Genomic DNA, 21,993 nt, shown 5'->3' on the forward strand with positions numbered 1-21,993 from the left:
TATGGTAGAAGACCCATTGAGATCTCATACCGTAGCCTAAGCCCATTTTCTCATCTAAACTAATGTTCATGAGTTTAACTCATTTGATAGAGATATCGCATATTATATATAAAGTTTGAAGTTGGAATCATCTCACTTCTTGTTAGCTTTGACCAGTAAGTTATTTGATAAAAAAATAAAAATTGCTAATTTCTAGAGAGACCCTCGTGCACGTGCAAACATGTTTGAAATAAAAAACAGAAACAAACGACACTTTTCATTCGCTGAGTTCCATTTTTTCCTCCGCTTATCTTGAACTTGAAACATAAACATGAACTCCAACATAATTCTTTCTGCAACTTTTCTCGTACTCTCCGCCATCATCTTCACCTTATTCAACTCACAAAACCCTTTTTCACCAGTTCCCATTCCTGGATCGAAAAACAATCTTCATGCTGCTAAGTTACTCAACGTCACCGGAGCCGTCGGGCCGGAGAGTCTTGTTTTTGATAGTAATGGTGATGGTCCGTACACCGGTGTAGCAGATGGTAGGATTTTGAAGTGGGAAGGTGAGGAACGTGGTTGGACTCAATTTGCTGTCACCAGTTCCAATAGGTAACAGTTTCCAAGTTTCACAATTTACTTTTTTAGTTTTTTATATTTAATTTTGCATACTTCATTTTTGGTAGGGTAGGTTTGTGCTTTGACTATGAGTGGTTAGTTAGTTGTACTTCTATTTAAAGTGTAGCTAGGCTGAGTGATTCAAAATGAATTGCCTTTACTCTTTTTCTTTGGTTACATAAAATTTAGGGTGAGTCCAAGGTGTTTCGGTGTACGGTAGAGTAACCTTATGGCACAAATATAAACTTAATTTTGCTCTAACTACATTGGTGTGACACGGTTGGTTGATAAATGAGTCTTAATATTACTCTAACTAAACTAACATGGTGTGACGCAGTTTGTAGGTAATCGAGTCTCTTAAGCATGTGGCTAGGGGATTGGTCCTAGGAATAGAAGAGCATATATTGGGGAATGTCAACCCCTATAGTACCTCAAAGAATTACTCTCTAATTGCAAGTCGTGGGTCTCTGGGTTCGCGCTTAATTTTACCTTTTACTTCATGTTTCACATGTCGTGCACATTTTAAGACAGAGCACATCTTTTTAATAGATTATAGAGTTAGGACCAATATTGTGAGCTAATTATTCCCTTGAAGAAAGGTAATTTACAGCATTATTAGTTGTTATTGAGTGTTTAATTAAGAAATATGCAGTTTATGAAGTATGATATAAAGCACATTGGGTTGTAGTTGCAGCAACTACAAGATTTATTTCAACTAATTTGAACACGGGGAGCATTGAGAATAATATTTTCCTTACACAATATTATTTACATTGCAAACCTTCTGATTCTCAATTGTAAGAATTGGAGACTTGCTCTGACAAACTGATCATTATGTTAATCCCAAATGCTTTGATTGAAACTCTACCTAGTAAGTTTTGCATGATGACAGTAGAAAGACTTGGGGTCCGTCTGATCTCCTAGAAAGTAAGGTACTGCGGTTGTACTGTATTTGATTTTAAAACTCTTCTTGGAACTGGACAATTTGGGGGGCATGAGACTGTCCTTAGGAAATGTGCAACTATGTCTTATGTTGAGTAACTTGTTTGAATGTCATGACATTACTCAAACAATATTAGGATTTTTTTCTATTAATTTTATAAGTTTAGTTTTATGATTTTCAAGGTCAAACTGTGTGCATCCATTCGCACCAGAATTGGAGCATGTTTGTGGGAGGCCGCTAGGACTGAAGTTTGATAAAAAAAGTGGAGATCTGTACATTGCCGATGCCTACCTTGGCCTCAAAGTAGTAGGACCTGCAGGGGGTTTGGCCACCCAGGTAGCAACAGAAGCTGAAGGCCAGCCCTTTCATTTCACCAATGACATGGACATCAGTGAAGATGAAGATGTGATTTACTTCACTGATTCAAGCACAGTCTACCGGAGAAGGTAACTTCACTACTAAACCTTACCTCCTTTTTCAATAGTCATGTGTGTCTACATCTTGTAAAACAACATTGCTATTGTGTATGCAATTTTTTGTACGAAATACACTTCAGAACATCATTCGTTGCTTTTGTGCATAGTGCGATTTGTAGACTCCAGCATTTTTCCTAAATAAATAGTCCTTATGATGTTACACTGTCACCTGGGATCAGAGTATGAATTGAATTTAAAAACTGATTCTTGCATGTTAATTCACTGAAATTGTTGTTATTCCTTTGTTAAGACCATTCTGGTTTTTCCATTTTTTGAATGTTCAACCATGTGGTGAGAGTGATATTTCTCACAATGTTTGAATCACTTGTTTAAGTCAAAAACAAAACTTAATGCTAGAAAGTTTAATAAATTAATATCAAGGAAAACTTTGTTTTTCTCTTAGACCTATGTAGATATCTTTCGCTGTTCTATTTCTTGAGAAATTTTGATTTATATGTTGGTTACTTTTATTTACAGGCAATTTATGCTTGTACTTCTTAGTGGAGACAAGACTGGGAGGTTAATGAAATATGATAAGTCAACAAAAGAAGTGAAAGTCTTATTAAGTGGCCTTGCTTTTCCCAATGGTGTTGCTTTAAGCAAAGATGGTTCATTTCTTCTGGTAGCTGAAACTTCGACTTGCAAGATTCTGAGGCTTTGGCTTCGTGGACCAAATGCTGGCCAAGTCGATACTTTTGCTGTTCTTCCAGGCTTTCCAGACAATGTAAGGAGAAATTCAGAAGGGCAATTTTGGGTTGCTTTGCATGCCAAAGAAACTCCTTTTGCAAAGTGGATGTCTTCCAATCTGTGGGCTGGTAAAGCATTGTCAAAGCTTGGAAACTTCAAGTGGTTGCATGCGTCGTTGGCGATGAAGCCTCATGCTGCAGCTATAAAGCTGAGTGATGAAGGGGAAATATTAGAAGTCCTGGAAGATTGTGAAGGGAAGACCTTGAAGTTCATCAGTGAAATTGAAGAGAAAGATGGAAAACTTTGGATGGCATCAGTGTTAATGCCTTATATTGGTGTTTATAATTTATGAGAATGCAATATACTATATTAGTGTTTATACTGATGTTGCTAGCACTCATCTTTGAACTATCTTTAAACTTAGTATGGATTAAGTTAGTCTGGATTAAGTTTTAACTTAGTAGAGTTAATTAGGCCTGTTTGATTGTGTTTTGCTTTTTAGTTTTTGAAAATTATTTTACAAACTTGTTCTTTAAAACTGTTTTAAAAAGTAAATTAAGAAAAAAAATCTGTTTGGGGATTACACTTTTAAAAACTGTTTTAAAGGTCCTTTTAGAGTTTTTAAAAAGCAGAAATGCCATTAATGAAAATATGTCCAAGGTCCGCCTTTCTTAAACTCTAAAAGGAAAACTAAAATTGAAAACCAAAACTACTTTTGACAGTTCTGCTATTTTAGTTTTTAAAACTAATAAACTCAAACTAATTTTCAAAATTACAATTTAAAAAATAGTTTACCAAACAAATTTTGTAGTTTTTAATTTTTAAAAACTAAAAAACTGTTTTTGAGAAGTGAATCAAACTTGTTTCTAGTTTTTTTATTTTATTTTATTTTCTTTATTACAAAGTTTCTAGTTTTTTTTTTTAGGGGAAAGTTTCTAGTTCTTGTCTTACGAAAAAAGTGATAATAAAGTTTATTGATGTTTATGGACCAGTTAAATCTTTATACTAACAATTTAGAGTTCTTAGCAATAGCCTATTTCAAATTCCTTTCCTCTAAGGATGTCCACCTCATCAAAAGCCTACTTGGCATATGTTCCCAAAATTCCTCCTAATTTTTAATACAAGCTTAATAATTTTAATTATTATCAAAAATCGTTTTTTATTTAAGATTAAATTGTACATAAAGTAAATAGTTGGTTACAATCAGATAATGATTAATATAATTACTGTTTCGATTAAAATTTATATTTTACAATAAAAATTTGAACGTTACAAATCAAATAATTATTAATCTAATTAGTATTCAATTAACATTTATATGTAACATTCAAAATTTGGTTGGTTACAAAATTATAATAAATAAACTGAATAAATTATATTTTGAATTTTGGGACGTTACGCTAAGGCATTAACCTACTAATTAAAAAATTAATTGTATTAATTACTCCATCCGTCTCTAATTATAAGACCCTTTTGAGAATTTTTTTTGTCTCTTTTTATAAGACCCCTTTGTTATTTCCAACTACATTAATTATTTCTTTACATACATGCCCCTATTTATTATACATCTTTTTCTTCAATCAACAATAAATAACATGTTGAAAACATAAACTAACCTTCTTTCTTAAAGGATAAAATTGTAAAAACAATAGTGATTACAAACAACTTTAATACAAATATCCACTATCTTAATTCACGTGATTTTGACAAAAGGGTCTTATATATATATGGACGGAGGGAGTAGTTTTTAAGGTTGTATAATTAATTTTTGTTTGTTACAAAACTATATTACATAATTATTTATAAGATATTATTAAATATTAAATTAAATCACAAATGTTATGAAGTTAATTTTTTGTACATGTACATTACATGAAATATAATTTAATCGTTTAATGCACATTTTATAATATTAAAGACGTTGATTATATTAATTTTAAAACGGTCAAATTGATAATTAATTTATATTAACCGTTAAGGTACTATTTTTCTATATAAATAGTAGAGATTTTGGGTATGAGTACACAACAATCACAAAATATAGTTCTTCATTTTCTGTTCTTTGGTGCTCTGATATCTATATTCTAAACTATTTCTGTAATTTTTCTATTGCAAAGGAAAATGTCTACGAAACACGACTTCATCTCTAATGTTTCGCCAAGAAAACAATCGTGGACATTGGTTGTGAGGGTTGTTCGTGCTTGGTTTGGTCAAGACTACAAAAATAAAAAACTACCATTTTCCATGGAGTTGGTTCTAATGGATCGAAAGGTACCTTTTTCATATCGTTTTTCTTTTTTGTTTTTTTTAGTATTTTTTTGTTTAAAGTATAGTGTTCTCATCTTTTTTATCTAGGGTGATCGAATTGGTGCGTCTATACGAAGAACATTGATCTACAAGTTCAAGGAGCAACTCCAAGAGGGAATGGTGTTCACGATTTCCTCATTTGAAGTTGCTAGCAACAGTGGTTTGTATCGACCATCACGCAACGAATACAAACTGAATTTCACAATCAACACAAAAGTCAAACTATCTAAAACTGTTTTGGTCCCAACAAACGTGTATTCGTTTACACCTGCACCTAATGTTTTCAATGAATCTTACGACAACAACTACTTAGTTGGTAAGTGACTATAATTTTCTTCATGTAGATTTTTTTAAATATTATTTTTGCTTACAAAAATAACACAATAATTTATATATTGAATTAATAAAATATTTTGTTTAATATGATTCAATTGTACGTTATATTCTTTTAATAATAAATAGTAATTTGATCGATATTTTAATGTGTGTTATATATGCAGATGTAATTGGAGTCATGATTGGAGTTGGAGTTGAAAGAGAGTACGAAAGAGATGGTGTAAAAACTAAAATGAATGTCATTGAATTGGATTCAAATGGGTAGGTTTGATTTTTTCTTTTTGTAATTGTAATTTTTCAAGACCTGTATTATAGTATTTTTATTAATATTTGTATAATCTTTGACAATTTTAAATAGGTACCGTTTTAAATGTACTCTTTTTTGAGAGTATGTTGAAGAGCTGCACTCTTTCCTATCGTCCGGTGAATCTCAAAATGTTGTTGTAGCCATTATGTTGGCAAAAGTTAAATTGTTTCAAGGTAATAATTTATGACTAGCAATTGTGATTGTTTGTTTATACGAATATATATACTTGATTCATATACTTTTGAATCTTAATGATAGGAAAACCAGCATTGCAAAATGCATTTTCTTCCACTAGAATCACATTCAATCTAACAAAGGAACTAAGGAAAAGGTATATATATATATTTTTTAATATAACATTTTTTTTCCTTAAGTTATAATATTATTGATTGATACTTTTTATTATAGTTTTCTTAGTGCAAATACAAATTCTCCTGCATCGGAATCGATCCAGTTATCAAATTCATCTCGCATACCTATAAATAAGGAGTTTCTCTTACTTACTCCTAGGACCACTATTGAGGAGTTGAAGAATGTTAATAAGGTTTTTTTTATTTTTATTACAGGTCTATTTTTGTAAAGTTTGTACACCTTTTGGTATAATGTTATTTTGTATGGTGATGCAGGGCACCTCTTTTATTGTCTTGGAAATTTCAATTTTCAATTGAACAAATCGTTTTTATTGCATGTATTGACACTTCAATAAAAAAAAAAAACAAGTTTCCATATTTTCAATTTAGAATTTACTTATGTCTTAAACTTTACACAAATTCTAAAGTAAATACAAAAATTAAGTTTCCCTAAGTGTGAATAATTAGCGATAACCTATTATTTTAAAAATATTGTTTTTGAGTTTTAATCTTATTTTTTGTTCACAAATATAAAACCAAACATGATTTGTTAATGCTTTTTTTATATTCAAAATTTAACATAAAAATTCATTTTTTTTAATGAAATACAAAATATACATATATTTATGAGGTAAATTTTATTCAAAAATGTGCTTATTTTGATAATTTAAAAAAATAATTTCAATGAATATTATTTATGAAACCAATAAAAATAATAGATGTAACTAAAATTTTGAATTTAGGTTTTTTTTTATTTATAATCGCGATCATAGAGATCATTGTGATTAAGTAAAAAATTAATATTTTTATTAAGAGTGAAAAATTAAAACATAGGTAATCATATCCATTTGATATATTGAATGACTGACAAACCAAAGCTAATACAAACTCTTACTAATTAGTTAATTTTTTAGAAATATATTAATTATTTATAGTGTTTTTATCTTTTGGGTTTAATTGTACTTTTGTTGATTATTTTATCACTCTCACAAAAATAGTCATCTATAAAATTTAACTTTTTGATCTCAATAAATGATTATTTATTTTTCAATTTTAAATACGAAGATAAAATACCACATAACGCCAAAATTATGGATGAAAAGAAACAAAAACAATAATATTTAAAAAATTTGTTAAAACTTAAATCATATTAAAAAAAAAATTAAATAAAATGTATCCCGTGCTTGGCACGGGGCGTTACACTATTGAGAAGCATACGGAAGTAATTGAGATTTAGAAATTAATTTTAACTTATACAGAAATTATTGTTTGGAAAATTAGTCATCATAATTTTTTTTTGTTACAAATGGGAAAAATTGTAAAAGTGGTATCAAAGTCTCTTAGTGGTTATGAACATTTAACTCATTGCCGTTCTCAGTGCTCCTCGAACTCTCTAACAAGTGGTATCAGGATCCTAATTAAGCTCGGCGGGGGAGTGGGAGAGGGATCCTAGTGTGGATTGGACTAGTGATATGAGTGACTCAAACATGAGATGAAGATGTGGTGTCAAAGTCTCTTAATGATCTTGATCTTAGACGTTTAGCTTGTTCACGTTATCGACGCTCCCCGAAACTCCACAACACCAATGATATTTAAACACCTCAACTTTTTCTATATCAATTCAACACTCCATTTTTCATATATCTCCCTCTTCCTATCTCATTATTAAACTACGGTATCATCGTTTTTTCTCTTCCTTTCTCTTAATTTAAAGGTGCATACATCCACATGAAGAAGTGTAAAAAACATTTTCAAAAAACTATCATCCAGATGTCTCATATTCAATGTCCTTTTTTTAGTGAACATATAATATCCATCAAGTTTAATTGAATATGCACTCTTCACCCAATGTCATATCATAGTTTTATATTAATTTATTTTTAAAGTAAATTTAAACATTAAACAAATTGTACCTATAAGACAACGATACTCAACCAAACTTTAAAGGATCTACGAATTGATCATTTGTTTTTTTATTGGTGAGCTCTTTCGTATCCTAGAATTTTATATCAAACATTAAAAAAAACTAACTAACTTATGCTTTATGAGTGTTTTTTTAAAAATTGTATAAAAGTTTAATTTTTTTTTTTTCCATTAGTTATGATTCAATCGATAAAAAAATCGAAATTGTTAGGTCTGACTTTATCATTTTGTCCATCCACATAAAAAAAATATTTTTTTACAATACAAACTCTCTTGTAATTCTTATTTTAGGTTTTTTAATTTATGAGTTAAAGTTTGGTCAAAAAAGAAAAACCTTGTGACTTAAAGCACAAGTTAACACCACACGAAAGTTAATCATTTGATGCCACACATTATCTTAAAAAGTTTTTTGGTTTTTTAGGGGATCATATCCTATAAAGTTGTTGATGGCGTTATTGAATTTTTCTCCGTAGGACCCTCATGGTGCACCCTCGTGCACGCATGTTTCAAATAAATCCAGAAACAAACTACACTCTTCATTTGCTGACTTCACCACTCCCACTTTTCCTCCACTCATCCTAAACAAACATGAACTCTATGATAATTGTTTCTGCAATTTTTCTGGCACTCTTTGCCATCATCTTCACCTCATATAATCCACAAAATTTCTTTTCACCGGTTCCCATTCCTGGATCGAAGAATAGTCTCCATGCTGCTAAGTTACTCGATCTCACCGGAGCCGTCGGGCCGGAGAGTCTTGTTTTTGATAGTAATGGTGATGGGCCGTACACCGGCGTGGCGGATGGTCGGATTTTAAAATGGGAAGGAGAGGAACGTGGTTGGACTGAATTTGCTGTCACCAGCTCCAATAGGTAATGGTAATATTCATTTGGGTGTTTCCACATTTCAAAATTCTTTCTTTACACATTTTGTTTTTATTTTTTGTTCTAAAGAATTTAAGGAGAAACTCGTATAGACTAAATATTTAGAAGCCAAGAGTTGCAGATTTGAACATACCTCGCTCGGTGTATCAAATGTCTCTATGGTTCTTTATTTAGTTTATGTTTTGAATGAATTTATACAAGTAAAACAAATTCTAATTTAACTCGTATAGACTCCTCTCTATTTAATGGAAGCTACCATTTAGAGAGTGATAGATTCATCGAATATAATGGTAGTGTCCGGTAAATAGAGAGAATCTTAACTTTTTTTTTTTCTTTTTTAATTTAAGTGAGCTCCACCACTATTAATTATTTTATATATTTTTTCAAATTTTTGTGTTTTTATATCTCCAAAAAACAAAATGGAGATACACCACCAAGAAAAAAATGAAAATAATTTAAATTGAGAGGATCCTTACTCAATTGTTTGGTAGGGTAGGTTAGTGCTTTCAATGCAAGTGGTACCACTATTTAATTGGATAATGATTTTAGTATAGTTAGTTGAGTTGAGTAATTGAAATTGAACTCCCTTTACATGAGATTTAGGATCGCGAAAGTGTGTAAGTCTAAAATATGAAAACTTTTAGGGTTAAAGAACACTCGTAAGAATATTTACCTTTATCTCCTGCAAAAGTATTATTGGGGCTCAAACTCGAGATCTTTAGACTCTAAATTCAAGACTTGTTTTTTTATCATTAGATCAAACTTTTGAAGTTACCTTACTCTATTTATACCGTAGGGATTTCTTGAGTTTTATGAGTTCAAACTTGTACCTACATGCATAATATGTTATCAATTATGTACTTGCATATTACACCATGTTTTAATAAATGTAAACTTAATTTTACTCTAAATAACATGGTATGATACAATTGGTAGATAATGAGTCTCTTAAGCATGTTGTCCTAGGTCTAGAAGAATCTCATTTGGGAAATGTCAACCTCTTAAATACTTCGACGAGTTAGACTCTAACCGTAGATCGTGGATACACGGGTTCATGCTTAATTTTACTTTTTAGTTCGCATGCCGTTTTTTAAGACACTAAAGAGTTAGGACCAATGTTGTGAGCTAATTATTCCCTTGAAAGTGAATTTACAGCATTAATTGTTATTGAGTGATTAACCAAGAAATATGCAGTTTATGGAGTAGCCACTAAATATTTTTCAACTAGTTTGAACACGAGGGGCATGGAGATGGAGGAGAATTGTATTTTACTTACAAGCATTATTAAAATTTCAAACCTTCTGATTCTAAATTGTGAAAACTAGAGTACTTGCTATGAATGATATGCTTGTTACATATGCTTTGACTGAAATTCTGCCTGGTAGGTTTTGCATGATGTGCAGAAAAGCCGTATAACTGATTATTTTGTTTGAATGCCATGACATTACTCTTAACTCATAGCTACATTAGAATTTTCTTACGAGTTTAATAAATTCCGTTGTATGATTTGCAAGGTCGGACTGTGTGCGTCCATTCGCACCAGAGTTGGAGCATGTTTGTGGGAGGCCACTAGGACTAAAGTTTGATAAGAAAAATGGAGATTTGTATATGGCTGATGCCTACCTTGGCCTCAACGTCGTAGGACCTGCAGGGGGTTTGGCCACTCAGGTAGCAACAGAAGCTGAAGGCCTGCCCTTTCACTTCACCAATGACTTGGATATCAGTGAAGATGAAGATGTGATTTACTTTACTGATTCAAGCTCAGTTTATCAGAGAAGGTAACTTTACCTCTTAACAACACCTATTTTTCTATAATCAACTCTGTCTGCATTTTGTAAAACAACATTACAATTGAGTACAAACAATTTTATAATTCTAGTGAGATCAATTCTCTATCATTATATTTTCATTTAAACAATTCTAAACTTGCTTCTTCTTCTTCATACTCCAACATTCGGTCCATTAATGTTACAAATGCGAAATGCTGTTTTACACGAAAGTGGATTTGACAAAACCGACGAACATTTGTTGACAGGCCTGTTGTCTCACTCACTACTCCAGTACTCCTTGTGTTGTGTCAATCACCCAACTAAACATTTGTTAACTTTTCCGTAAAAACAAAGCAATCTTGTGCTTCACATTCTATATCCTTCAAAGTAGCAACAATCCTAACGACTTTATTTATTTTTGTGCAATCAATATGTTGTAAACTAGTGTTTTTTTTATCATTATATAGAGAAAATTGCACTCACTGCACCTAAGATATCTTGAAACAACACATTGACCCCATCTAGTTTTGAACACTTATCTCTCCTATTGATTTCTGTTATGATCATCCTGATTTAGCCGTTTTGGAATGGTAAACTATATAGTAAGAGGGAAATCTCTCACAAAGTATGAAACACTTGTTCAAGTCAAATAAAAAATGTTTGATGGTTGAAGAAAATAATAAATAATATCAAGGAAAACTGTGCAATTCTCTTTGGTCTATGTATATATCTTTGTAGAGCAAGATAATATTTGTCTATGAAACTAATAAATATAAATATAACTGAAAACTTCTCTTTGTAGAGAAATTTTGATCTATATGTTGGTCACTTTTGTCTGCAGGCAACATATGCTTGTAACTCTTAGTGGAGACAAGACTGGACGGTTAATGAAATACGATAAGTCGAGTAAAGAAGTAAAGGTCTTATTAAGTGGCCTTTTTTTTCCCAATGGTGTTGCTTTAAGCAAAGATGGTTCATTTCTTCTGGTAGCCGAAACCTCGATTAGCAGGATTCTGAGGCTTTGGCTTAATGGACCTAATGTTGGCCAAATCGATACTTTTGCTGTTCTTCCAGGTTTTCCCGACAATATAAGGAGAAATTCAGAAGGGCACTTTTGGGTTGCTTTGCATTCCAAAAAAACTCCTTTTACGAAGTGGATATCTTCTAATCTATGGGCTCGTAAAGCATTGTTAAAGCTTAGAAACTTCAAGCGGTTGCAAGCGTTGTTGGCGACAAAGCCTCATGCTGCAGCTATAAAGCTGAGTGATGAAGGGGAAATAATAGAAAGTCTGGAAGATCGTGAAGGGAAGACCTTGAAGTTCATCAGTGAAGTGGAAGAGAAAGATGGAAAACTTTGGATGGCCTCTGTCTTAATGCCTTATATTGGTGTTTATAGTTTATGAGAATGCAATATGTTAATTATATTAGTATTGATATTGCTGTTTCTAGCACTCATCTTTGAATTATCTTTAGACTTATTTGGATTAACTTTTAACTTAGGAGAGTTAATTAAGTTTCTAATCCTGTCTTGCGAAAAATTGCTAATAAAGATTGTTGATGTTTGTTTATGGATTTAAATGAGAGGTCTACGGAAGTAATTCAGATATAGAAGTTCCTTTTAACTTCTTTTTTTTTTACTAAAAGTTCATTTTAACTTGTAAAGTCGTAAGAAAAGTTATTGTTTGCAAAATTAGTTATTGCAAATTTCTTTTTTCTTGTTACAAACGGAAAAATTGTAAAATTGTAAAATTCTTTTAAGAATATTCTTGAAAAGTTTATTTAGACTTTTTTTAGTCATTCATGCAAGTGGCGTATGAATTAAAATGTTAATTACTTTGAATGATTGATAAGAATTAACTTAATATGAAAGTTGTGTTAATTGTAAAATTATAGTATGTTTCTCTTAGATTCACATATTTTTGAAGTCGGTATGTATGTGGTCGTTACATCAAGATCAGATGGTTCATATTTCAAGTTCGGTATTTTTCTATTTTAAAAAATGAAAAATTATATTGAAATCTAGATCGTTCGATTTCAATCCAACAATCATGGGGTACCCATTTGGGTTGGCCTAGTGGTATTTGCTTGGGACTTGAGAGTGTGCTCCTCCTCGATATCTCATGTTCGATTTTCTCCGATGGTAATTTAGGTGGACTAATTTAGCTTCTTAAAAAAAAAAAAAATCCAACAATCATGGGTACCAAATATGCGTGAATTCGTCAAATAATGACTGCATTGAATCACATTTCGTAGATACATAAACACTAGCAACTAATATTTGCCTATTAAAAAAAGCAGATACACAAACAATTGTGGAGAATTGGTGGTAATCTTCTACCATTAATTATCGGTGGTGCTTTAACTTAATGGTGTGTTTTAGTATGGTTGCATTGAAAACCAGTAAAAATATTTCAAGGAATGTTTGCATTATTTTCTTCCATAGTACTTCTATGGTGGTGGTAAGCAACAAGAACAAAAGTAAATGATTTAGATTTGAATTGAGTTGAGTTGAAGAAAATATTCATTTCATCATTTCCTTCTTTGTGTATATTTATTGGGCGAGCCACACTATGCTTATTGGCCAGAATTTCATTCAGTCTATTTAGCCAAATTGGGTTTGAATCATGTGCCTTTACATATGTGATGATTTGTGGAAAAGCTTTGAATAAATCTCTTATTCTCACACCTCACACTAGAAGATTGGATAGCAATGAAGCCCGTAATTTAGTGAATTTTTCCATAAATAATCGGATAGGGTATGGATTGAGGCAACCTCTCCTTTCTCTTAAATTTGTTCATATATTTTCAAATAATCGGATAGGGTATAGATTGAGGCAATCGGATAGAAATAAGATAAGGTGTTGAATAAGTGTTTGAGAATTGAGTTGTATAAATGTCATTGTTGAATTCAATGGGTTTTTTTTTTTTTTTTGAAAAACAATCTATTGAATTAAGCTTGAGATGTTGAAAAATAAACTTGAATTATTGTTATTAGCATGAGGTCTGAGACAAACACAAGATGTAAGGAAAATAAACTATACTTTGTACAAGAATTTGTTACCAACTAACCAATTGATTGGTACTAGAAAATAAGAGTGTCCTTTCAAACTAATTAGAGAAAGACATTTAAAAAGTGGTAAAGGATAATGTGTGAACTTTTCTTTGCTAAAAGATAAAGTGTTAACCTTTTTTTTTGTTTGAAGGAAAGATAATGTGTTAACTTAACAACTACAAGTCTACGACTTAACAAAAATATTGGTAAGTTAATCAAGCATTATGCATTTCCTAATTGTTTCTTGTGCGTATATTTTAGGCAAATAGCGTCTCGTCTCTTCTTTCCATAGTTGATGGGTACTAGTGTCTTGTAGAAAAAAATAATTCTAAATTTATAAGTTCACTTTAAAATAGTTAAAATATAAAAAATGTTATGATAGTAAATGATTGAATATTTGACATTGTATCTAACAAAACTCTACGATACAAAAATATTAACGCGAGGAGGGATAATAGTTCATTTGATTGAAAAAAGAGGTTAAAGAAGTTTATGTGTTGAAAGTCCAGATTAACATAACAATTACTTGCTAACATCTATTATTAAAAAATTCTAAATATTTATTAATTTTATACAAAATCCATTTTACCCTCAAACACTATACTAATCCTGTTCCGTTTAAAAAAAAAACTATACTAATCCTGTTTAAATTTCTTAGATTCTTATGATTAATTATATGATCTTTACTACAACAAAACACTGATTAAATGATTTTTTTTACCACTGATTAAGATGATTTTGTGTAACACTGATTTTCACAATTATTAATACTATTACATGTCAATGGTATCGCATTATTGGAAAAAATAAGGGATTCTAATAAATAATAATAAAAATCCTTCAACAATTAAATAAAACTCAGTACGGTTCAAAGTACACTATTAGTGGGAGTAGTTGATAGTATTATTAAAGAATTGAAAAAAATAAGATGACAATTTATAAAGAATTTGTAGAATAATTTTTATGACAATTTTGTATAAAAAAAAATTGTAGAATGAGAGAAATGGGGAGTTTGTGTTTGGTATGTACTCGTTAGGTGTTGGGGGATTGATGGGGAGGCGTGGAGGTGGAGGCGTGGGTTGTTTGCGTGGGAAGAGAAGTTAGTGGGGGATCTTAGGCTTCTACTTCAAAATGTTAATTTGCAGGTTGATAGCATCGATAGGAGGCTGTGGAAATTGGACACATCTTCAGTGTATACAGTTCGAAGTGCTTATAATTTTTTGAATGTTAATGTTAATGTTACTGTTGATATGGCAGTGCATGTGGCTTCTCTTTGGCATAAGGACATTCCTTTGAAGGTGGTGCTATTTGTTTGGCGCTTGTTTCGGGATAGGCTTCCTACTAAGGACAATCTATACCGTCATCAGGTTATTGACATCGAAGCTCAGTCTTGTGTTGGAGGTTGTGGGGAGGTGGAAACATCTTCTCACCTTTTTTTACATTGTATTTTGTTTGGCTCTATTTGGAACCATATTCTCTCGTGGCTTGGCGTATCTTCGGTTTTGCCTTGTGACGCACCCACTTTTTTTAATCAGTTTAGTTTTCTTGGGGGTGCTGGCAAGTCGAGACGTTCTATTCTTCAGGTTATCTGGTTTGCAACTATGGTTGGGAATAGATCAGGCTGTCCTATAGGGGCCTACGGCCTGGCCTGTTTATGAAAAAGGCTAAGCTTAGACTTTTAAAAAATCCTATTTACGTAAATAGGTCATGCTCAGGCTATCAAAAAAAGTCTACGAAGCCTAATAGGCCGTCCTATTTATGCATATTATTAAAATTTATTTTTTATTTATATTAAAATATAATTTATATTAGAATAATAATCAAGATGAAAACTCAAATAATGAACTTTTTAAATAGGTTTTGAGGCTTTATAATGAAATAGGCTTTTAAGGCCTTATAGCGATAGACATGCCTTACGGTGAAATAGGCTTTAAGGTCAATTTGGCATATTTAGAAGTATACAAAATTGAATATTTAATGACTTTAATATAAAGTAGGCCTGTAAATAGGCTTTCAGGCCAGGCCAGACCAGGCTTTTAAATAGGTCAGGCTAGGCCTATGAAAGGCCATAGGTCAGGCTCAGGCTTCCGAAAAATTTCGTAGGCTGGGCTCAGGCCTATCAAAGTCTGGTCTGCGTGGCCTATTCCCATCCCTATTTGCAATTGTGTGGGAAATTTGGAAAGAAAGAAATAACAAGGTTTTCAATGGCAAAAATTGTTCAATTATGCAGGTGGCGAACAAGATTAAGTCATCGACCTTCACGTGGTTGAAGGGGAAACACGTTAGTCTTCCCTTAAATTTTTATGGTTGGTGGCTTAGTCCATTTACTATCCTAGGCATTGGCTAATTGTTAGTTTCTTTTGTTTTTTGTTTCTGGCGGCTGATCGGTGCCTTTTAATTATTGTTTCGAACCTGTTTGTATTCTGGTGTTTCTTCCTTAGCACACCTTATGCTAGGAAGACTTTTTTGATGTGATAATATATTTCATTTTAACCTTTTAAAAAAAAGAATTTGAGAAATGGTAAATACAAGTGAAAACTTACGTAATTAAATAACCAATCAATGCTAATTTAACTTTGAATCTTTGATATTTTCTCTCTCGCATAGGTGACTCGTTTAAACCTCTCCAAATCTTTTTGTTATGATTCCAAATCTCTTCTTTTCTAACTTTCTTTATTTTAAATTATAAAATAATAATTAAATATGTCTTTTTCTGAATTGTCTAATAAAGATCAAACTATTTTTTTTATTAATGAAGATTAAACTAATATACACGACTTTAATACTTGTAAAAAAAAATATACGACTTTAATAGAAAGAGACCGTATTAAAAAAATTAAAATCTAGAACAATATTTCAACCAATAAAGAAAAAAAATCAAATAGAAACCAACATAAGTCAATCGTAAAATAACATAAAATAAAATAAGCATCAGAGTGGGTATTCTTTTTTTTTTTTTTTTTGGTACAGAGTAGTTTTTTTAATAAAAAAGAATATTAAAAAATAAAAATGGAATAAAATATGAAAAATTACAATTTGTATAAAAGTCAAAAGCAAAGTTAAAATAACATCTCAAGAGAAACTATAAACTAGTAAAAGAAGCTTGTTACCGACCACATTTTAAACAAACTTATAACTAGCTAGTCAAATAAGCTATAATCTAACTTATTGCTAGTATGAAATGTATCCTTATAATTAAATGACAATTAATGCATTATACCCTGGATTTTTTTTTTTTGACCAAATTAATACTTTACCCTAGAAATCGAGTATTTCTACCCACATCATATGACCAACGTATATACTATCTTTCGTTATTAAAAGAAAAACTTATAACTCTATCAGCAGCACAAAACAAGAGAGTTTGGTGCACATATATATCAGTGGTTCAAAATTCTCCCCTATAACTCTATCTTCAATCGTGGATGAGGCCAAAACTGCACCTTACGGCGGCCATCGTGGCAGTTTTCATGACTGCATGGTTAGCATACAACCGTGGAGTAACACCATCCAAGGATGTCACAGAAACATCAGCCTTCGGAGTTTCCGATGTTTGGCAATACGAGAGTATGGTTCCGATTGATAACGATGCCGTTGGACCGGAGAGTCTTGCCTTCGATCCTAACGGTGAAGGACCTTATACCGGCATTTCCAATGGACACATCATCAAATGGCACCGTCATGAGAACCGTTGGGTGGACTTTGCCGTCACTTCTTCTTCACACAGGTTAACACTCTCAACCAACCTCTTTTCTTTGAATCTTTGTCACACTATCTATATGCTCCACGTGTATTCCTTTGTTCATGCAAAATATGTTATTGGTAGGTAAATACTGTACTTCAGGAATTCTTATAGGATGGACTATTAAATATTAATGAAAGATGGATGTTGTTGGTGTGAGAAATTTAATTCCAGATCAAGCTTCTCTTCATTAAAATGTATTCAGGGAGGGTCAGGGTACATAAATTAAAAAGAACAAATAAATATAAAGTATTTTTAATTTGTATACTTCATATTTTTTTAATAATATAATGAATATATCAAATCACTTTTTAAATCTAAAACAAAAATATTAATGTCACACTCATTTTTTAAAGTTTCTTAATTTTTGAGATGAAATGGTTATCCTACTAGTATTTGGAAATCATTTTTATTTGAAATTGTGATGAAGCAAGGTTGCCCACAACAAACAAACGTTGATTAATTCCCACAAACTGACTACTGACCTGTAACGTAACACACAATTTTCAAGTACAGGTGATCTGTTTCTTTGATTCTCCGATGAAATAATTCAATTCAAGGATTCAATATTCATACATCTGGTTCAACTAATGTCTTGAAATAACTACTCTCACGCGAATGAGTTAATAGGTGAATGTGATTAAGTTAAATTTAAAGATTTAACATGATATTTAGAGAGTATGATTAGATATAACCACTTATTTAAATTATATTACATAATAATGCATTCAAATATGTCAAAAAATAATGTAAGATAACATGCTTAAATTAATAAAAATGTTTTTCATAAAAATAAGATAAAAATGTTTAACACAAAGCACACAATCTAATTTCATAAGAATAGTTACACAAAGATAAAATATTCTTGTTTACTTGGGTAGACATGTGTGGTAGGTTTAAAAGGCTTCCTTTCTGTTCGTGTGTTATTTGGTCCGACTTATTTTACCCTTATATGTATCTTTTTAAGTGATAACTCTGTTTGACTATTATTCAAACTCACATGAGAAGATATGTAATTGGTCAAACCTCTAGGTCAAAATTTAATTGGTTCAATCGGTTTAACTAAGGATAAATAGATAAACATGTAAAACTTATTGAAAAGGAAAACAAATATTTTTCTTTTGAAAGAAAACATGTAAAACTTATTGAAAAGGAAAAAACTATAAACTATTAAAAATCATTTAGATGACCCAAGAACGCTTAGATGAGATGACACGTCTCATCTACTTAAACCAATGTTCTGAGTTCGAATCCAGCCTTTTCAAAATTAATTTCTTTTCTCCTCATTTTAAAAACATTAATGAAAAAGGATGATGTTGAGATGTTGTTTGCGTGTGGGGAAGGGATGGAGATTATTGGCGGGGCAACCAAGAAGTAAGAAAATAAAATGAATGTTAGGTTGTAACTGCTACTTGCGAGCAATTTTGGCAATATTAGGTTTAAAAGAAGGGAAAAAAAAAATGGTAAGGTTGTTTGCGTGTAAAACATTGATGGGAATATAAGGAATTAAGGATGGATTTTTAGTTTGAGAAATACAATTACGGGAGCAAGAGAGAAAATGTGGGTGGGGCCAAATTGAAGTGTATTATTCTATCATAAGTTGCATTGCATGACCTAGTTGTCGTATAGTACTAATATTTACTCTATGAAAATGAAAGAAAAAGCCTTCAAATCCAGTACAAAAGAAAAGCTTCCAAATCAAGAAAAGCCTTCAAACGAGGTAAAGCGACAAAAGAGACAAAATTGACAACCGGATTCAAATTCTGTTAGTTATGTTTGGATTGCCGTGAATTGACAATCACGATAAGTCATTGCAATTTTAACTAAAGTTACAAGATTGATAAACTCACGACTAATATAAATAATATACACTAAGTTGAATTTATTAGTTGAGAGACTATTGATGGTGACCAATCTGCTCAAGATCAACATTCGTAAGATTTTTATGTCTTATATTTTAATCAATCAGGTTAGTTAGCCTTGTGGCTACTAGTATTTTCAAAAACATGAATGGAGCCGATAATAGGTTCTTTCACTATGAACCTTACTAACAATGAAGTGTCCCTCTCTAATTAGGCGACCATTTTCCAAATTTAATATTTTTTAATTGCAATTCACCAGATGTTCAATAAAAGACGGAACTAACATGCAACATAGACATCCTTATAATCAGATAAACAACATTGTTTGATTATCTTCTAATAAAAAGTTGATTTGGCAGAGGTGATGATGATGTTGATGAGTGTCGAGGACCATACAAGGAGCATCCTAAGAAAGAACACATATGTGGGCGTCCGCTTGGGCTGTGCTTTAATGTAGCATCTGGTCAACTTTATGTTGCTGATGCATACATGGGACTAGTTGTTATTGAATCCACCGGCGGCATTGCTAGAAAAGTCATATCACATGCAGTAGAAGGTCAACCTTTAGCTTTCACAAACAGTTTGGATATTGATCAACGAACTGGAGCAGTGTACTTTACATCCAGCAGTTCTAAATATGAGAGAAGGTAATTAATACAACTCTAGCTCAAACTTTAATCTTGAATAAAATTTGTTAGTATAATTTGTGATCAGTCATATATATAGGCAAATTAAGTCAAAAATTGATTTTGCCATAATAAAAAATGATTTTGTAAAATTGGGTTGAATGTAAAAGTGGTTTATATTATGGATACATCAAGTAAAAGTAAGTTAAACAAAAAATTTAAGTGTAAAAGTTACATTATGTAATCAAAAGTTACAAATCATACATTCAAATTAAACTCAATTCTAAAGTCAAAATCAATTATACACATTTATATTCAATTTAGACTCATCCAAGAGTGAAATCAAATATGCATACTAATATATGGTCGATTCGAGTGGTATCAGACACAAACACCTTAAACAAGGGGGCTAGGAGTTCGATAAATTACTCTTTTCTTGTTTTGTCTGAGCAGCGATAAATTACTCTTGCATATTACATTACTTGTTCAATGTATATTTTGGCAAATATTAATAACTGTTAAACAAGCTGGGTAATATTTTCTAAGTTATAAAAAAGTGCAACACATCACATGCAAAAGAGCACGTGTACAAGTTGAAACCAAATTACCTTTTTTATTTTTCTGCATATTGATATTAGAATCATTTTATTCCATAGTAAAGGCCTCTTTTTCTTTATTTTTACATTGAAAAAAATATCAAATTCCTCTTACTTTTACTTATCTGATTTTTTTCCTTAAAGTTATATGAAGCTTTAGATTGATGCAACATTTATTTCTAAGTTTTGATAATGTGTGTCTTGTGAAAAATACAGGAATTATGTGTCTTTAATCCTAACAGGGGACAGCTCAGGAAGGCTAATAAAATATGAACCAAAAAGTGAACAAGTTAATGTTCTTCTAAACAATCTCACATTTGCAAATGGAGTAGCACTTAGCAAAAATGGTAATTATATTCTAATATCAGAGACTACAAAATGTAGAATATTAAGGTATTGGTTAGAAACACCTAAAGCTGGAACATTGGAAGTATTTGCTAATCTACCAGGTTTTCCCGACAACATAAAACGGAGTCCAAGAGGAGGATTTTGGGTTGGAATTAACTCAAGAAGAGGAAAATTTATCCAATGGATGCTATCATATCCTTGGATAGGAAAAGGGTTGGTTATGCTTCCTTTAGACATAACAAAAACTTATTCATATTTAGCTAAGGTGAAAGGGAGTACCGGATTGGCAATTAGGCTAAGTGAGGAGGGTGATTTGTTGGAAATTGTTGAAGATCATAAAAGTGGTAATAGAAGATCTATTAGTGAGGTTGAGGAAAGAGATGGAGTATTATGGGTTGGATCAATTGATGTACCTTTTGTTATTAAGTATAACAACTCTTGTGGCGCAAGCATAAAGTAAGAAACAAATCAATCTGATGTATTTGATTATAAGAAAGAAAGAAAAACTAAACTAACCTCAAACATAATATAAAATTTAGTTGATTGTTAATACTTTGCTTGATCTATAAAAATAATAAGTGTGTTCTCAAAGTACCTTTTATAAGAAGAATTTGTTCCACTTAAATAAAAGGTTTATTGAAGAAAAATGTATATTAATTCAAAGGTTTTTATCTTATTAAAAGGCAAAGAAATTTTATTAATGTAAATACAGCTATCAGAAGTAGTGCACGAGTGGAAAAATGTACATATTATGATTGGAACATATGCATGTCTAGAACCACGACTACAAACTGACAACAAAGCAAGCCTAAGAAACTCCACAACAATAGATGAACATAAAACATTCCTAAACTCAAAATTCATGCTATACCATCAACACTTTCCAAATTCACTTGATGTATGAGGTGGACGGTGGCGCAGCAGAGAAGAAGAGAGAGAGATGTGGAGAAATAAAACAAAAAAAAAAAAAAAAAAAAGGATATTTCTCGTTGGCACCATACTAAACAGGCACGACACGTTACAACCCTTTGATTGAAAATGTAAACACCGCTTATATTTTCCCTCTCATCCGTTAATTTAACAAGTCGTGTGTTTGTCGTTGGTTAATGTGTGGTAGTTAATAGCACCACTAAAAAAAAAGGCAGTTTCTTTTTTTATTTTATTTTAAAAAAGTCTGCATTTTCG

The 21,993-nt window shown here is 31.4% G+C and overlaps 3 protein-coding genes across 4 annotated transcripts; all 3 read left to right on the top strand.

Moving 5' to 3' along the window:
* Nucleotides 1–237: 237 nt before the first annotated feature.
* LOC25499972 (protein STRICTOSIDINE SYNTHASE-LIKE 10) lies at nucleotides 238–3,179 on the top strand. Its single transcript, XM_013594120.3, has 3 exons — nucleotides 238–594; nucleotides 1,726–1,989; nucleotides 2,497–3,179. The coding sequence occupies exons 1-3, from the start codon at nucleotides 311–313 to the stop codon at nucleotides 3,056–3,058; spliced, it is 1,110 nt and encodes a 369-aa protein (XP_013449574.1). The 5' UTR covers nucleotides 238–310; the 3' UTR covers nucleotides 3,059–3,179.
* Nucleotides 3,180–8,348: 5,169 nt separating this feature from the next.
* Nucleotides 8,349–13,265, top strand: LOC11419145 (protein STRICTOSIDINE SYNTHASE-LIKE 10). Of its 2 annotated transcripts, XR_005643236.1 has the most exons (4): nucleotides 8,349–8,801; nucleotides 10,328–10,591; nucleotides 11,424–12,050; nucleotides 13,184–13,265. XR_005643236.1 is itself a non-coding variant. In XM_003624992.4 (3 exons), the coding sequence occupies exons 1-3, from the start codon at nucleotides 8,518–8,520 to the stop codon at nucleotides 11,983–11,985; spliced, it is 1,110 nt and encodes a 369-aa protein (XP_003625040.2). In that variant the 5' UTR covers nucleotides 8,349–8,517; the 3' UTR covers nucleotides 11,986–12,160. The 2 variants fall into 2 exon arrangements, 1 of the variants encoding a protein (XP_003625040.2); XM_003624992.4 differs by lacking the exon at nucleotides 13,184–13,265 and having other exon boundaries at nucleotides 11,424–12,160.
* Nucleotides 13,266–16,908: 3,643 nt separating this feature from the next.
* On the top strand, nucleotides 16,909–21,330 carry LOC11414043 (protein STRICTOSIDINE SYNTHASE-LIKE 2). The gene is made up of 3 exons (XM_003624993.3): nucleotides 16,909–17,361; nucleotides 19,598–19,885; nucleotides 20,677–21,330. Exons 1-3 carry the CDS (start codon nucleotides 17,060–17,062, stop codon nucleotides 21,266–21,268), a joined length of 1,182 nt encoding a protein of 393 aa, XP_003625041.1. The 5' UTR covers nucleotides 16,909–17,059; the 3' UTR covers nucleotides 21,269–21,330.
* Nucleotides 21,331–21,993: the final 663 nt, after the last annotated feature.

The sequence above is a fragment of the Medicago truncatula genome, chromosome 7 (genome assembly GCF_003473485.1).
Source record: "Medicago truncatula cultivar Jemalong A17 chromosome 7, MtrunA17r5.0-ANR, whole genome shotgun sequence".
NCBI classification, from domain to species: Eukaryota; Viridiplantae; Streptophyta; class Magnoliopsida; order Fabales; family Fabaceae; genus Medicago; species Medicago truncatula.